This window comes from Sitophilus oryzae, unplaced genomic scaffold (assembly GCF_002938485.1).
Source record: "Sitophilus oryzae breed Bouriz unplaced genomic scaffold, Soryzae_2.0 scaffold_1396_pilon_pilon, whole genome shotgun sequence".
Classification (NCBI taxonomy): domain Eukaryota; kingdom Metazoa; phylum Arthropoda; class Insecta; order Coleoptera; family Curculionidae; genus Sitophilus; species Sitophilus oryzae.
Genome location: NW_022146055.1, coordinates 5,391,351 through 5,408,694, shown reverse-complemented (window position 1 = coordinate 5,408,694; position 17,344 = coordinate 5,391,351). Strand labels below are relative to the sequence as shown.

Below are 17,344 nucleotides of genomic sequence, written 5' to 3'. Positions count from 1 at the left end.
AAAGAAAGATGTATCCCGACTGTTGTGATCTTTGTTTATGATGAGAATGCAAGTAGTTCAAAAGTATCATAACGAACTGATATGAAGTTGGCAAACAAACCTTATTTCCTTGTTTTCTTGATTTTCAAAATTAAAAAGCAAAACGCTATTGGTGAAAATAATCTATAATGTCTGACGATTTTATCAGTTTAGTAAAATAAGCGATTATAAAACAATTAAACCTTATGATTAAACCCAGTAGAAGAGAGGATCATAACTTATAATATCGATGAGAATATTTGAAATAAACAAAACATAACCTCCAATTTGTAAGTCTGAACTTCAAATGTACAAACCTCATAATAAAATGTAAAAGTAAAAAATCCCATCATATGTTATCTTAAAACCAAATTAGAAACCATTTGTTACAAAAGAATTCTATGTGGATTATATTTCAATAAGTGGAAGCATAATTTTAATGTCATGGTGACATGTTGGCATTTTAGAATAAATATCACATAGCATGTTTAATAAATACATTCCCTCAAAAGATGTTAAGATCATGTTTTCGTTTAAAACGTATTCACCTAAAGTTGTTTTTTATTGCAATAATAATTGTTTCACTAATATTTATTTATTTGAAAATGAAAATTCCAAATGACATTGAGCTTGAAAATCGACAGAAATTTGTAAATACTGAAAATAATGTATTTGAACAAAAGTTAAGAGAATGGGAAGGAAAGATTATCCCAGGTCAGTATTTCGTACCAAATTTTTGTTCAGCTATTGACCTGCTGATGCGTTATGTATATGCAAATTATATTTTTTCTTTATAGGACTAGGTGATAATGGAGAGACAGCTTTTTTGGATGGACAGGATGCCCTCGATGGAGAAAAAGCTTTAAAGAAATTTGCTTTAAATACTGTTTTAAGTGATAGAATGCCTTTAGATAGAAAATTGAGGGACCCAAGAAATAACAAGTATGAAACATACAATATGATTGAAGAAAAAGTGATGGCTATGAAATGAAGATCACTGTCATTTTATATATAAACTTATATGGGGAATGTGGTGGAATGTCATCAATGTGCATTTCTAAGCCAACCGTTATGATGTCATTTTTAGTTAGGATGTCATTTTTTGTTCGATCATACAGTATATTTATTATTAACTAGCTGCTGAGTTAATATTTGAATTGTAGCAGATGAAGAAGTATTACTTTAATTCACTTAAGTTAATTTTAAGTATACAAATATAAACATATATTATCTCAAGCCTATAAGCAGTGATGTTTAGTTATGGCTCTGATTATGGTCAATAACTAACTGTATAGTCAGGAAAAAAATAAATTACAACCATTTTTTCGATTTTCATTTTTAATGAACAAATAAATAGTCCATTTTTGAACTATTATACTATATTTATACATTATATTGATTGCCAAAGTAGTATTTCGTTTAATACTTACATAATAGTTTTTTGCATAAAACTATAGACAAAATAATAAAATAGTGGTGAAATTTGTTAGACTTACTCATTTATTTACTACTAAAGTTATATTATGGCGCGTTCTCACGACTCGTGGACTTGGCAAGTATTTTTTACTGGCCTACAGGGTCTGGCGGGAGTGCGGCGTAGTTCCTATAATAAATAACTTAGAAATTCTGTATAGATGCCCGACGCACCGTATATACCCTGTATACCAATTACAAAATGTTTGTCAAGTACGCGAGTCGTGAGAATGCGCCTTTAAAACATGGTATGATTATGATTGATATGTTGTATAACTATAAAGGTGGATACACACCCTACTGCAAGCTTTTTTGTACAAGCATGCATAATTTACATTCTCCGCCACACTGTACATGCATGATTGAACAGCTTCAGTTTATGCCTCGAAAAAGAAGAAGTACGAAGAAAACGAAGAAGGAAGTCCGCGAAAAAGAAGAAGGAATCCTGAAGGCATTTATCTTTTTGATAACGGCATCCTTATCGGCTTGGCTGTCAATTAATCTATACTTATTAAGTAAAATTTTGTATGCTGCATCCCTCTTCACCTTATCATGATATTCTGGTGATTTAATCCAAACCAAACCAAACCAAAGGCACGGCTGATTTTCGTATGCGCGAATAAAATCTTCCAATAATCCTCGATTGCTCCTTTTCAGATCGCTAGACATGATGGCGACGCGACGTACAGGTCATTTACGATCATGGACTGAACTAATTGTTTGTACAAGCCGAATACATGTGGTACACACGTACCGTTTCGCTTGCGCAAGCATAGCTTGTGTAAAGGTGGCTACACACACTACTGCAAGCTTGACAAGCATGCATGAACAATCTTTTTGTACAAGCTTACTGTAGCGTTCGTAGGGAAAATTTGCGCAAGCATTTTAATTGTGCAAGCCGCTTGATGATTGATTGAATTTGAATCATGCAAGCTTAGACAAGCCATGCTTGCGCAAGCGAAACGGTACGTGTGTACCACATGTATTCAGCTTGTACAAACAATTAGTTCAGTCCGTGATCGTAAATGACCTGTACGTCGCGTCGCCATCATGTCTAGCGATCTGAAAAGGAGCAATCGAGGATTATTGGAAGATTTTATTCGCGCATACGAAAATCAGCCGTGTCTTTGGCGAATTAAATCACCAGAATATCATGATAGGGTGAAGAAGGATGCAGCATACAAAATTTTACTTAATAAGTATAGATTAATTGAAAGCCAAGCCGATAAAGATGCCGTTATTAAAAAGATAAATGCCTTCAAGATTCCTTCTTCTTTATCGCGGACTTCCTTCTTCTTTTTTTTTGGACTTCCTTCTTATTTTTCTTCGGACTTCCTTTTTCTTTTTTGCGGCATAAACTGAAGCTTGTTCAAGCATGCATGTACCGTGTGGCGACGAAGTTAAATTATGCATGCTTGTACAAAAAGATTGTTCATGCATGCTTGTCAAGCTTGCAGTAGTGTGTGTAGCCACCTTTAATAATTACTTTTATTTAAGAAAAAAAATAATATTATAGTAGATTCTTTGGCGATAATATTTGTTGTTTTTGTAGATGTAAAAGTTTAAATTATTCGCCAAAATTAAAAGCATCAATTGTTGTAATATTTTATAATGAACTTATGTCAGTCATACTGCGGACTGTATGGAGTGTTCTTTTACAAACCCCAAGTCATTTATTACAAGAAATTATTTTGGTAGATGACTGCAGTACTGATGGTAAGAACTATATAGGTTACATAATTTATTAATAGATCTGATAGAGGTATTATGATATTTATTGCTTATATATTTTAAAGTATGTAGGGTGAATATGCCAATGGTCGGACAGTTTAGAAAAAGCCGAGTTTAAATTTTTTATTAAATTTTCTTTTTTGGTGGCATGGAAATGAAATGTTATGAAATGGAGAGTGAGATTATTGGGCTTCATGTTAAATATAACAGTTTTTTTCGTAAACCTTCCAATGATTTTAATTATTTTTTTAAGTGGTAAAAGTTTTAGAACATATGAGGTATAAACACTAATAAACACATTTAAATGGTGCAAAAAATTATTGTTGCTGGTGCCGGACTTTATAAGGAGAGTTACAAAATAAAAGGAGCCTCTGTTAGAGCATCTGAACGAAGAGAATACATTAAGTCAGGATAATAGTGATGAAATATGTACAATTACCGAGTAAAAATATAACTCAACGGCAATTTATACAAAATAAATTATTTTACTTAAATCCCTTCAATTAAAAACCATTACGTACTTAATAAAACTCTAAAGTAAGTAAAAAATAAATAAAACTTTTTAAATCAAACTATTTATTTCATTTTTAAATCTCATATTTTAATTCATTGATATTACAACAGGAACCTTAGAAAACCTGTTATTCAATTCACATTTGCTTTTATTTCTTTTGTGTTACAATTTTAATTTAATCTTGCACTATGTACTTTATACTTTATACATCTCTTCTTCATGCTGTTTTTTAAGTAACTCTCTAGCTAAACCTTTTTAAAACACCTCCTTTGAATACCAGTTAGTTTATTAATATCAACTTTGTTTACACAATATTTTTCCTTTATTTTTTCCTGGTTTTTTTGAAGTTCCATCACTGAGTTCTTAAAAATAAAAGTAATATGACAAAATTGTTTTATATTTATTTTTTTTTGTTAAAAAAATTGTACATATGTGTTAATGTAACAATTATTATAGGTGCTCTTAATTTATTATTAATCAAGACAAAAGTATCTAAAATGATCTACATATATAAAATGCTAATGTTTATCTGTGTCGTCTCTACTGAAGTAACGACTTGCTCTAGAAAGTTGCTTTTTACTAAAAGATAGCTAATTGGCTCTTCTAAAAACTGTCGTCGCCGGATTTTTTGTTTTTCATTTATTTAAAAAAAAATAATAAGTATTTTTTTTTCTGATGTCGCTGTCGTGGCGGATGCGCCAGGCTTCAACTAGTACACCAATAAATGAGGAGATAAAACTGCAGTACTGGTCTTTGGGGTTATATACTTATTCTCAATCTTGCTTTTCTAAAGAAAAATAATATAAGTACATTTATCTATTTTATAAAATAAAAACTCACCTTAATTACTATCATCGATGCTATCCTACCTATTTCTTTATTATGAGAAGCCCTACAACAATACATATTTGTTATTACTAACAGCCTTATACTATTTTTTACCAGATTGTGGTTTTAGGATTTATCTATAAATCTCGATCTGCTTGCACTTCACCAGTTTCTTCCATATTTTCTATTATCAATTTATTGTACTAAAATGTTAATATAATAAATATAACAGTAATATCATAAAATTAAATTATAAATTAAATACTTACACATACTTTTTTTCTTGTTTTAATTTCTTATAAATCGCATTTCATCAACAGATCTATTTCACAACTACTGTTGAAACTGATTCCCTTTTTCCATAAAGGTAAAATTAATTAACGTATACCATAATAGAACTGGTCAGAGTTGAACACAAAATATATTTTAGTTGAATTTTATTGTTTTTATTTTCATTTTGAGGATCTTTTGACAACTGAATAATAACCTCACTTTTAAATCTAACGATTTGAAATTCCCAGTTTTTGTCTCTGTCTGTTGCATTGACTTTTCATATATAACCATCTCAATTTCAGATATCTTATATTGGCAACACTTTCTTTACGGAGTGTCTAACGTCCATGATAAGATCCTACCGACTCTACATTTAACAAGCCAAATATCTGAAATAAAACTCGACAATCTCCACACATTTAAGAATCAACTAATTGAAAATCAACCACACCTGGTATTTGACGAAATCAGTAAATACCCAAGCCTGTGGACACTACTTTTGTACCTGGTAATTATCATCCTTTGCGTCTACCCTGCGTCTACCCTGCGTCTACCTGATGTATAAGAAGTTCCCCAAATGTCGACGTGACGTTCAACCACCACCTTCAAGAAATATCCAGCTACCCCCTCAATCGGTATAGCTGTCTCTGAGAAGGGAGGAGTTATATTAGCTTTGTTCGGGTTTCTCTTATTACCGATTCTGAACCGTCCTAGAACTGTGATGCGTATGCGCAGAAAGAATCATTTGCGCATGCGCTGCAGAGCTCTAGGACGGTTCAGAATCGGTAATAACAAGAACCCGAACAAAGCTATTGTGTGTGTGTATACGTGCTGAATAGACAATAATAGACTAGCATTTTTCCAAGTACAGATTCTATTTTTACACTCTGTCGCACGAGCTCTTCAAGCTAGTTAGTTTTTAAAACAGATGTCAATTTTTTTTTGTTTTTATATAATTAAATAAAACTTAAATGTAACTTATTTCAATAATAAAAGTAGTTTTAAAGAAAAGGTGACTTTGACATTCAATTTCAGTTAATTCAGGTAACAACTTTTTTTCAATTTCTCTGGTTGAAACAAGTTCTGGTTCCATTCGTTTGCAAACGTCGCTACCTATTTGTCTTTAATACGGTCCTGTACTATTGACTGGAATCCTGACTGCATGTTTTACGCGATTTTCCCCCTTCTCGGACAGTTTGCACTGTATTTTTCTAACGCATCTTTATTGTATTGATGAAAACTCCCTTTTACTTTAGGCCATCTTTAGGCTTCATGCTTGAAAATAACCAAAATCTCATAAAAAATCAGTCTGAACTTATGTCTATAGCAATATGACGCCGAAAAGTGGCTACTGTCCGACCTCTCAAATATATTAAATTTAGCGTGTTGAGTTTTTGCTATCCGACCACTAAAGACTACCAAAAAATTATCTTTTATTATACCAGGTGCGTCTCAAAAGTGGCTCACCCCCTATAACTTTTTTATTTTTTCAGATAAAAAGGCGAGATTTGGTATGTTAGTATATGACATAAATTAGGATTGATTGACGTATTCAATTGTTTTCTGTCACTTTTGTTTCTCCGGAAATGACTACAACTTTTGATTTTTAAATGGCAGCCTCGGTATTTTTTTACTTTATTCCATACAAAATGACATTCTGAATAGAATGGCATATCATATGTCAACTTTTGACATTTCTGTTTAAAACAAAATTGAATTTTAAATTTCAATCTAGGGTGCCATGGGTGTGTTAAAAACACTAATTTTTAATCAAGGAGCCTTGGAAAAGTAGATTTGATCGTCTAATGTTATTCGTGTCTTGTCAGGGCTGGTTGATAGATGCCTAAATCGTATTTTTAATCATATCTCAATTTTTTCAAATGGAACGAGGGTGGCTCATTAGCATATTTGGAAAAAGCATTTTTTTACGAATAATTTGGTACCACACACTTGGTATTTCGAGTCAAATTGTCGTTATGAATCACATGTTGCAATTTCTAATAAACCATATTCGAAAATGTCAAAGTTGACATATGATGTCATTCTATTCAGAGTATCATTTTCTATCGAATAAAGCAACAAAAAACCGAGGGTACTATTTAAACATCAAAAGTTGTAGTCATTTCCGGCAAAACAGGAAGTGACAGAAAACAATTGAATACGTCGATCAATCCTAATTTATTTCATGTATTAACTCTCTCAATTTTTTATCTGAAAAAATAAACAAGTTATAGGGGTGAGCCACTTTTGAGACGCACCCGGTATTTCAAACCAAGACAGTAGATATTACATATCAATTATCAAGAAAAATACTAAAACAAAAGAGGATTTTTTTCAGTAGTCGGATACTCGTCCGTCTACTGGACTTAAACCAAAATTATATACAAGTTTATCGGACACCTAAATTTAACATTAAAATATTAAAAATTATCCTTTTTTGTTATTTGAAATAAAAATTTATAGAATATTCTACATACACGTAAAGTAATAAGTACTTCATAAATTAGATACAACATTTTTAACTTACCTTACAAATTATCTCACCTCCATCTTTAACAAGCAAAAATTAGGAAGCACAAACATGTGGCCACACCGACTCCCGAATTTTTAACAGTTTCAGGGTGACTGTTTAGGCAAAAAAAATGTTATAGAACAAAGCGGAAGAATTGGGTTGCAATACTAAGCCATATTTTTTTAACTTATTTCCCAATAAATACGTTTTGTCCGACCACTGGTGTATGTCCGACTACTGGCATATTCACCCTATTAATGTATTACTACAATAATAGTACCAAGATGCAAGTAAATTATTACAGTATTTCCTTTTAATTCTAGAAAGTTTAAAAGGACTGTTACAGTATTATTTGGATACAAGACTAAAGGAATACAATATTAAATTGATTAGATTGAAACATAGAATGGGTCTAATTAGGGCAAGGTTACAGGGAGCTCGAATAGCTCAGGGTGATGTTTTAATATTTTTAGGTAACTTTTTTCAATTTGTATAAATATATACAGCTTTCATGTAATAGGTTGATATTTAAGATGCACATTGTGAGGCTACCAAAGATTGGATCGAACCACTACTAGCAAGAATAGAAGAAGAAAAGACTGCAGTACTTGTTCCTATAATTGATGTTATAGAAGCAAGTAATTTAGCTTATTCTACTAATGGTAATTAATGAAAAAACGTGTTATTTTTTACTTTACTTATTGTAAATTAATATTAAAGGAGATTCAAGTTTTCAAGTAGGTGGTTTCTCATGGTCTGGCCATTTTACCTGGATAGATATTCAAGATGAAAATGATAAAGGAAAAGTAACACCTATAAAATCACCTACCATGGCCGGTGGTTTATTTGCAATCGATAGAAATTTTTTCTGGGACATTGGATCTTACGATGAACAGATGGATGGATGGGGCGGAGAAAATCTGGAGATGTCTTTTCGAATATGGCAATGCGGTGGACGCTTAGAAACTGTAAGTTGAGCAAGTTAACAGAGATTTATTACTTGTAAAGGAGGGTGGCACATTCAGTACATTGTTAATTGTTATACAGGGTGGCGCACCTTATTCGCCTCGGTTGATTATACGGAGTGGCAATGTGGGGAGGCAATATGCACAATTTAAAATTATTTTGAAATATACAGGATGTTTCAGAACTAAGATCCATACCAAAGTGATATTTTTTCTTATGGAACACCCGTTATTTTCTTTCATTTTTGGATTCTTGGGCCTAAAAAAAGGCATTTATTATAAGGGTTAAATATGTTTAAAATCTTTGATTTTTGAGATATTCAAAGAAATTTAAATATGCATGCTAAAATAGAATAGATTATCAACACCTTGCGCATTACTTTTTCGAATAAATTCTTGTGTTGAATTTAAAGGCAAAGAACAACGGCGTGCAGTCCATGGAAGCAGTGCTTCCCCTAAACAAATTGCAAAACATCATCTTCTAAAATGTAATCTAAATTTTGAAGTATGGAACAATTAATTTGGTTTATATTAAAAATGCTAAAACATTATCTTAATCAAGCGCATAGCAAATGCGGCCTTGACTCCGACAGAGCAACAGTAGAAAATCTTATAGAATCTAACCAGGCGCTAGCTTTTCTGCAGCGGTGTCTGCAGCCTATCATATGCATCGAGAGCCGGCCCCCGCTGCCATGAAGACACCAGCCCTCTTGGTTGTCATTTTATTGAAAAATTGCTCTTTATTCAAAATCTGAGATAGGTTAGGTTAGGTATAGGAAACTCTAATATAGTTTAAAAGAGCATTTAAATCTGCTTCGATTTATTTTAAGAAACACAGAGTATTGCATTTGAAATAACGAAGTTTTTATGTAAAATAAATATTTAAAATAGATCAGCAGTTTTTGATATCCCTGTATACATTAAACGAAACAATAAAATTGTTCAGTAAACTTTATTTCTCTGGCTTAAAATTCAGCACAAGAATTAATTCTGAAAAGTAATGTACACGGTGTTGACAATATTTTTTATCTGTGTAAACATATTTAACCCTTATAATCATAGACTTAAAATAAAATATAGACTGAGTATCTCATTCATAAATAGCTGGAACATGCGGTCAGACACTGTCTTGTTATTGTTGTGTTATTGTTTTAGGTTATAACGAGTGCGACACGAGCGATAGATAGGCTGTCTCTGTCGTAACGGTCGTTCCCTGACGACTCTGCCGAGAAACACAACACTGTCTTTCGTTTCTCAAGTACACCTGAACTCTCCGTATCATAGCCGGGTAATTTTTTTATTTTAATGAAGCTATAAGTAAATTAAAAATATATCGTATTTAAACGTTTTTATATTTTATTAAGATTTAGGACAGGTTTTTTACATAAAAGTTTAGAAAAAACGTCTTAGAGTCCGAAAAGGATAAACATAATAAAATACACGTTATAGAAGAAATTTTATAATCGAAATTACGTAATTTTTGAAATTAATAATAAATTATTAATTTTAGTCAAACATTTACAACCCCTAATATTAATCAAAACCGGATCTATTCCACAGATATAATAGAATCGGCGACAGGGAGAGAAAAAAAAATGATTGTTGTAATTTTTTTTCTAGTTAAGTGATGTCTTATTATGTAAATTAGAGAAAACATAAATCTGTTCCATTAAAGCAAGGAAGGTGATAGGAAGTGGATAAAATAAAAACTACATTTATTTAACTCGGTACTGTCTTTATTATACCGGGTGCGGCTCAAAAGTGGCTCATCCCCATAATTTTTTTATATTTTCAAATAAAAAAACAAGATTTAGTATGTTAGTATATGAAATAAATTAGGATTGATTGACGCATTCAATTGTTTTTGGTCACTTCCTGTGTCACCGGAAATGACTATAACTTTTAATTTTTAAACGGCACCCTCGGTATATTTCTACTTTATTCGATAGAAAATGACACTCTGAATAGAATGACATATCATATGTCAACTTTTGACATTTTCGCATATGGTTTAATTGTAATTGTAACACGCGGTTCATAACGACAATTTGACTCGAAATACCAAGTGTGTGGTATCAATATATTCATAAAAAAATGCATTTTCCAAATATGCTAATGAGTCACCCTTGTTCCATTTGAAAAAATTAACATATGTATGATTAAAAATACGATTTGTACATCTTTTAACCGGCATAGACAAGACACGAAACCTATTAGACGATCAAAACTATTTTTCCAAGGCTCCTTGATTAAAACTTAGTGGATTGAAAAAAACTGGATTGAAATTTAAAATAGGATATGTTTTTAAGCGACAGTGTCAAAAGTTGACATATGATATGTCATTCTATTCAGAGTGTCATTTTTTATCGAATAAAGTAGCAATATGGGTGCCTTTAAAAATCAAAAGATGTAATCATTTCGGTGAAACAGGAAGAGACCAAAAACAATTGAATACGTCCAATAAATCCTAATTTATGTCATATACCTACTAACATACAAATCTGTTTTTTTATCTGAAAAAATAAAAAAAGTTATAGGGTTGAGCCACTTTTGAGACGACCTGGTATATTAAAAAATATTGTTTCATAATGTAATATCATTTTAAAATTCTTGTATGTTATTTTAGATTCTGAAGATAATTTTAGAATAAACCGGAATATATTTTTAATAAAAACATTATTAATTATTAACAGGGTTATAATTATGATTTTGTTACAATGTAAGTAAAGTAAATAATGTAATGTAAAAAAGAAAAATTCAGATTTTACATTTTACTAAAATATTATCTAAATAAGCGCCTTTCTACAACAACGCCACTGACTGCCAATGTGTAAATTGAGAGTTGCCTACCGGTCAAAAGTCGTTTCAAGACTTAAATGGATTATTTAAGTCAAATTTCCTGCAAATTTGGCACTGGCGAACCATATTTTATAGTTTTTGAACAGAAAAAGTCAATAAAATAAACACTTAAGGACTACAAGCTAAGAAAATGCGTTAATACAGCCGGGGAGATAGCGGCAACAAAGCTTTACCGCACACGTGCGATACGTACTACAAGATAATAAATGAATGAATAGGCTCCCTCGCCTCTAATCGGTGTTGTCATATTGTAAAGAACTTATCCTTATTAAACAGTATCCGACTTATAATTTAGTAGTATAAGGACTATTTAATACATCTATGGAATATTAAAACCTACTTTATTAAACTGTAGTATTAATATCTCAATATATGTGTATAACAAGAAAAAAATATTGATAATATTAAGGACGTGACAACATAGGCTGGATGAGGAAGGCTCGGTCGACTGCACCCAGAAGTAAACATGTGTACAAAAAAGGTTGTTTGTCCGCGTTGAGATGTAAATAGTGTAGTCTATATTTTATTTTAAGTCTATGCTTATAATAAATACCTCATTTTGTGTCCGAGGATCTAAAAATGAAATAAAATACCGGATGTTTCATAAGAAAAAATATAACACTTTGGTTGCGATGGATCTTAATTCTGACATACCCTGTACAGTTCAAAATAATTTTAACTTATGTACATGGTCTTCCCACGTATACCCACATAATATAAAATATCGTCGGTTTACAAGCAAAACACACTAAGTCCAATTATTTTAATTTTAATTTATTTATATCATTTGATTAGATTTCTTCCAGAATATAGGAAAAATCTACTATACCTTCTAAGAATTATTAGTTTAATTTTTAAATTACTTTTATATTTTTTAAATCCATAATGGCGCTATATTAGTTCATTAAAAATATATTTATTCGTTTTTGGACTTGTGGTCGAGTGTGTTTTGCTTGTAAACCGACGATATTTTGTTTCTACATCTTTTCGTTTTCGTATAATTAATCGGGGCGAATGAGTTGGCTACCCTTTATAACATTGCTAATACTTTAGGTATAAAATCTAGCTAAACAAAAATAAAAATATTAATGTAGATTTTCATAAAAATATCCATTATCTACCAATCATTACAATTTTAGAACTTAATATTAAGAGTCCATTTCACTAGACCGGCAAAGTAGCAAAATAAGCGTTCGGCATTTAAAGTTTTAAGTAAAACTGGCTAGGCATTTTTACAAAAATGAAGAAGGAAATTAAAGATAAAGGATTATACTATATCCGCATTGTAGCACATTTTTAGATAACTTCTTTATTTTTAAGATTTTTACGGTCAAACATCAACAAAATATACCTTATATTTGAGCTAAATTTTCTCGAAAATAAAGAAGAGAATTTAAAATTCCGTTACAATACGGAAATAGATTGAAGTTTTGTGATTACAGTGATATATAATTTATATGGTTTTGTAACAAATTGCTCGCTATTTTATTGCAAATGCTGAAGCTCTGCAAACCTTAATCAAAGCACGTTTTTTTGAAATTTTGGGTGTAGCTTAACTAGACAGGATCGGGTTAAGCCTTAGGCAGATTTCTGAAATATAATATATATTTCCTTCGGCCGCACACTCGCTTTACCCGACCCGAACAGTACAGCGGAATAGCATATATTATACAGATTATAAACTTATCGGTGATTATAGGTGCCCGGTGGCGTAGAGGTACAGGCTCTCGTCTACCAATCTCAAGGTGTGGGTTCGATTCCCATACCCGGCATTTCATCAGCCGACTATTTTTATTAAAATAAAAATAGTTTGGATACCTAGGTCGACTCAGCCTTAAACGAGTACTTGGGTTTCACAATCCTGAGGTAATAATAGGCGGTTGAAGCGTAGTGCTAGCCACATTACCTTCTTTGTATACCGAACGGCTCTAGTATAGCAAGCTGTACCTTGCTACTCCCAAGGCGTTAAACGCTATATACGGGAGCTATTATTATTATAAGCTTATCGAAAGCATTGATGTTCGTGGTTCCAATTTTCGGAGTCGCCCACTACTTAGGTTACTAGTTTGCGCACATAGCACGCCCACTTATGGCCTCTAAAATTGTGCACAGCGCCTGACCGGCCCAGTTATTACGCTGTTTAAACGCGAGTTTATTTTTGCGCACAAAAAATTTTACTCGTTTGCTCATCGTCATAAAAACAATTTTCGTACCACGAATTAGGGACAAGATTTTTATCTGTATACATATAGTATACCAATCTGTGGTAAAATAGACTCTTAATGCAGTTTAATATGTCCTTTCATATATTTAATTTAAACCAAGCCAAAATAAAGTCAAGTAATTAGCACAAAAACTTAAGTTAAACAAAGAGTGTTTTTTAGAAATGTCATGTATCTATTTTAGGTGCCCTGTTCGAGAGTAGGTCATATATTTAGAGATTTCCACCCATACTCCTTTCCTGATAATAAAGACACCCATGGTATAAATACGGCACGTCTTGCCCACGTTTGGATGGATGATTATAAACGGTTGTTTTTTATGTATCAACCTGGTTTGGAAAATAATCCAATAGTTGGTGATTTAACGCACAGAAAACAACTTAAACAGAAGTTGAAATGCAAAAGCTTTAAATGGTAAATTGATTTTATAGCCAAGAGGAATTTTTTATATGATAATTTCTAGGTATCTGGATAATGTTTATCCGGAAAAATTTGTTCCCGACGAAAACGTTTTTGGGTATGGACAGGTAAAAACAGAATTTGACATGTGTTTGGATGATTTACAATTATCAGAAGATAAAGTAGGACCATTAGGTTTATACCAATGTCATCAATTTTTAGCCGTGTCGCAATATTTTTCGTTGAGTAACAAGGGAGAGCTTAGAAAGGTAATTACATTAAATTATCTATGAGAATGTAAATGAGGAGCAGACTTACTAAATGCTTTTTGTCCATATTTTAAGTTTTCAACCAAAGGTCGCATTGCAAACTACATGCAGATTTACAATATTATGTCAGAAACAATGTTATGAAGCATTTTATCCCATTCGAATTAAATGGTGAAAATACCTTAGACTTTCTATGTGCTGTATGTCCATTGGCGGTAGACAAACAAACAGAAGTATGTCCTTGCGCTGTGGACATACTGCTGTTTGTTTGTCATTGCCAAATGAAGAGCTTTTTTTCTACTACAACTTCTCTATTTTTTGAATAATACTACTTAAAATAATGAATAAACCTTGGTAGCAGAAAAATAAAGAGAAATTTCAGATCTAAAGGACAGTCAACAATTTTTTTCTTTTTTTTTCAGATATTATCAAAACTAGATTTTTCACATGTAGGTGTACTATTGTTATGATTTTTTATCCATCTATCAAGTATACTAGTTTTTCGGTAAGTTTAATGCAAAAAGCATAGCAGTTTTTCTTTTTTTATCAAAATTCGATCAAATGAACAAAATGTATCTGGAAAGTCTGGTCCTCAAATAGACTATCTATACTTTTTAATATTCTTTCCCGGATGTTTTAAATTTTTGTAGTGGTGGTTGAGTGGCAATTTTTTTAATGAAAACATCTCGGAAAACTATATGTTCGTAAATAAAACGGACTGCCACAGTATCTTATTAATTTTGAATTATTAGAATCAAATATATTTTTTTGCATCTATTAGTATACTGTTACGGATTCCGTGGGTCCACTAATTTAAACTCACGATAAAATACTTAACGAATTTATTTTCTCTCACTCTGTACACACAATTTATACTAATTTAACACAATTTATGCAACTACTGTTACTCTAACGTTTCTGGCACCTTCGCCAACTAATTCACAATTTAAAATGCGGTATTATCAAACTTCAAACTGTCCAAACTGCCGATAGCGTGCCTTTTATATAGCTGTGGATCTTCCGGAAAATTCTGTTCTAGAATTTTGTAGAATTTCTTTTGCTTTCTGGCGAATTCGCCAGGTTTCTCAATACACGTTGCGGTTTTAGTTCCTCGCTTCTCCGACAGACGGCGCCACATATACCTTAACAATACATCTTTGAATCAGAAGACTAAGGAAGGAACATATCAAAAATCTTAGGTCCACCGTGATGGGACTCAAATATGGCCGACTTAAATTCCGGTTTATCAGTGCCGTTCTAATTTTATTCAAACATTGTAAAACTATGATGTAGGGTAGACGTGGAGTAAACTCAATAATTTTATTTTTATTTTACGTTGTGAATAAATGTTGGTAGTTATTAAAATTGTTATAAAAACATATTATTATAATAAAAATATATAAGTTTTAATAATTATTTATCGAGGGGTGTCTCACTATTGGAATAACCTTAATTATTTCACTCGATTTTTGCCGAGATCTACCGCACGCTACACAACCAACTATTTTAGAGTCTTTTTCGATAAATCGCGATAGTGTCACTGTTAATTTAAGTTCTGCCATAATTTCCATCTAGATTTACTACCTTTATACAACTATCAGTAGTAGAACAAATAATAAATAACATAAAATAAGCTCCGTAAAGACTGACAAATCCACAAAATTTCCAACCAAATTCAAATGTGTCAAATGAATCGTCAAACAGAACTGTCAAGGATCCCCACCCTACAGTCCTTTTTCCGCCCACCATGCATGAATACATGGATAGCATTATGCTCCTTCCTTAGTCTTCTTATTCAAAGCAATACATAGTCTTTTTTAAGATGATTCGAATTTTTTCTTTGACTATTTTCGATATTTGCTCCCCCACCACAAATTTCTGCATATTATGTAAAGGGATAAAGGGAACTTTTTGAATTTGTCATCATGGTAGATTTTTTTTACTAAAAAAAATAACTTTTTATAAACTCAATAAAAAAATTCAATTTGTTACCTGTATCACATATAAACATTTTTGCTGGGATTTTTATTATTACGAGGGGGCATCAAAAAAAATAGTGTCAGGGTACTATTTTTAACGCGGCCCTTATTGTTTAATTCACCCCAAAAAAAAATATTTTTGATGTTTGCAGGAGAATTTTTGCGCCGAAGTTTTTAAAGAACAAGATGTCCAGTTGACGGAATGTCACGGTCACAAAAGGGAACAATACTGGATTTTATATAAAAATGGAACTATTTATCATCCAGCTAGTAAAAAATGTCTTAGCAGTGACGGAGTCGAAAATGGTAAAGGTGCTAAAGTTGAAAGATGTAATGGTAGTGTTTTTCAAAAATGGATATTTAACCATATAAATCAAACAGCTGTTATCGAATAAAACAGTTTTTTATGTGTTTTAGTACTTAAAAAATATTTTTTTTTATTTCTGTTTAGAAAAGACAGGAAGGTTCCTTTTTAAAATACTCTCAGCTAATATTTTTATACTTGATATTTAAGTTATTCATTGTATATAACATAAATTTTAAAAAATAGGTATTTTTTAATATCTGGTTTATAAAAATATCAATCAACCTCCCAAATCATATTTTTCTAAAATATAGTGGTGTCTGAATTAAATGACGATAGTATAAAAAAAATGGACCATAAAACTGAACAACATCGATTTCTTAGTTTAGTTTATAAACGTTTTATGATGAAAAGCAGTCCTAGGATGATGATACATACATAATTCTTATGGGAAGTTATATTAGAATTTGTTTAACTATCAACTATAAAAATTTTTCCGCGTGGTACTTATTTATATATTATTGAATAAAGTATGTTATAAATAATTAGTCATTAATCAGAACGTAAAGAGTTACTAACTTTTTCATTTTTAAATTATATTTCATTAAATGTTTCATGTTTTTCAAATTTAATAGTTATTAAGATGGTGTTAAAGTATATATTATATTAAAAAAAACGACTGATTATCATTGAAATTATAAAGTTACTTATCTCATATTTTTGGAATATAAAAATTATATAAAATAATATTTTCATTTAGAGTCCAACAGAATTTTAATTCTTTAGGCAGCTTTTTTAAACTGATATTTCTCTTTTGTGGGCAAATTATGCCAAGAGACATTTTTTTCTATTGCTCAATATAAGGTTAATTACACTTTATTATTGTATACTAATGTGATTTGTTTTCCAATTTTTTAATATTACTATATGAACGAATAAACGGCGTCGTGGTAAGCATAGAAATGAGCAATGATATTTTTTTGCAGATTGACCTTTAT

The 17,344-nt window shown here is 31.3% G+C and overlaps 1 protein-coding gene across 2 annotated transcripts; it reads left to right on the top strand.

Annotated features, from left to right (window-relative positions):
* The first annotated feature begins 124 nt into the window (after positions 1-124).
* On the top strand, positions 125-17,312 carry LOC115875939 (polypeptide N-acetylgalactosaminyltransferase 1). 2 transcript variants are annotated; one of them, XM_030891542.1, is made up of 9 exons: positions 125-732; positions 816-960; positions 3,044-3,207; positions 7,673-7,822; positions 7,883-8,011; positions 8,070-8,317; positions 13,580-13,809; positions 13,859-14,063; positions 16,195-17,312. In XM_030891542.1, the coding sequence occupies exons 1-9, from the start codon at positions 531-533 to the stop codon at positions 16,435-16,437; spliced, it is 1,716 nt and encodes a 571-aa protein (XP_030747402.1). In that variant the 5' UTR covers positions 125-530; the 3' UTR covers positions 16,438-17,312. The 2 variants fall into 2 exon arrangements, with proteins under 2 accessions (XP_030747402.1, XP_030747403.1); XM_030891543.1 differs by having other exon boundaries at positions 127-308.
* The last annotated feature ends 32 nt before the right edge of the window (positions 17,313-17,344 follow it).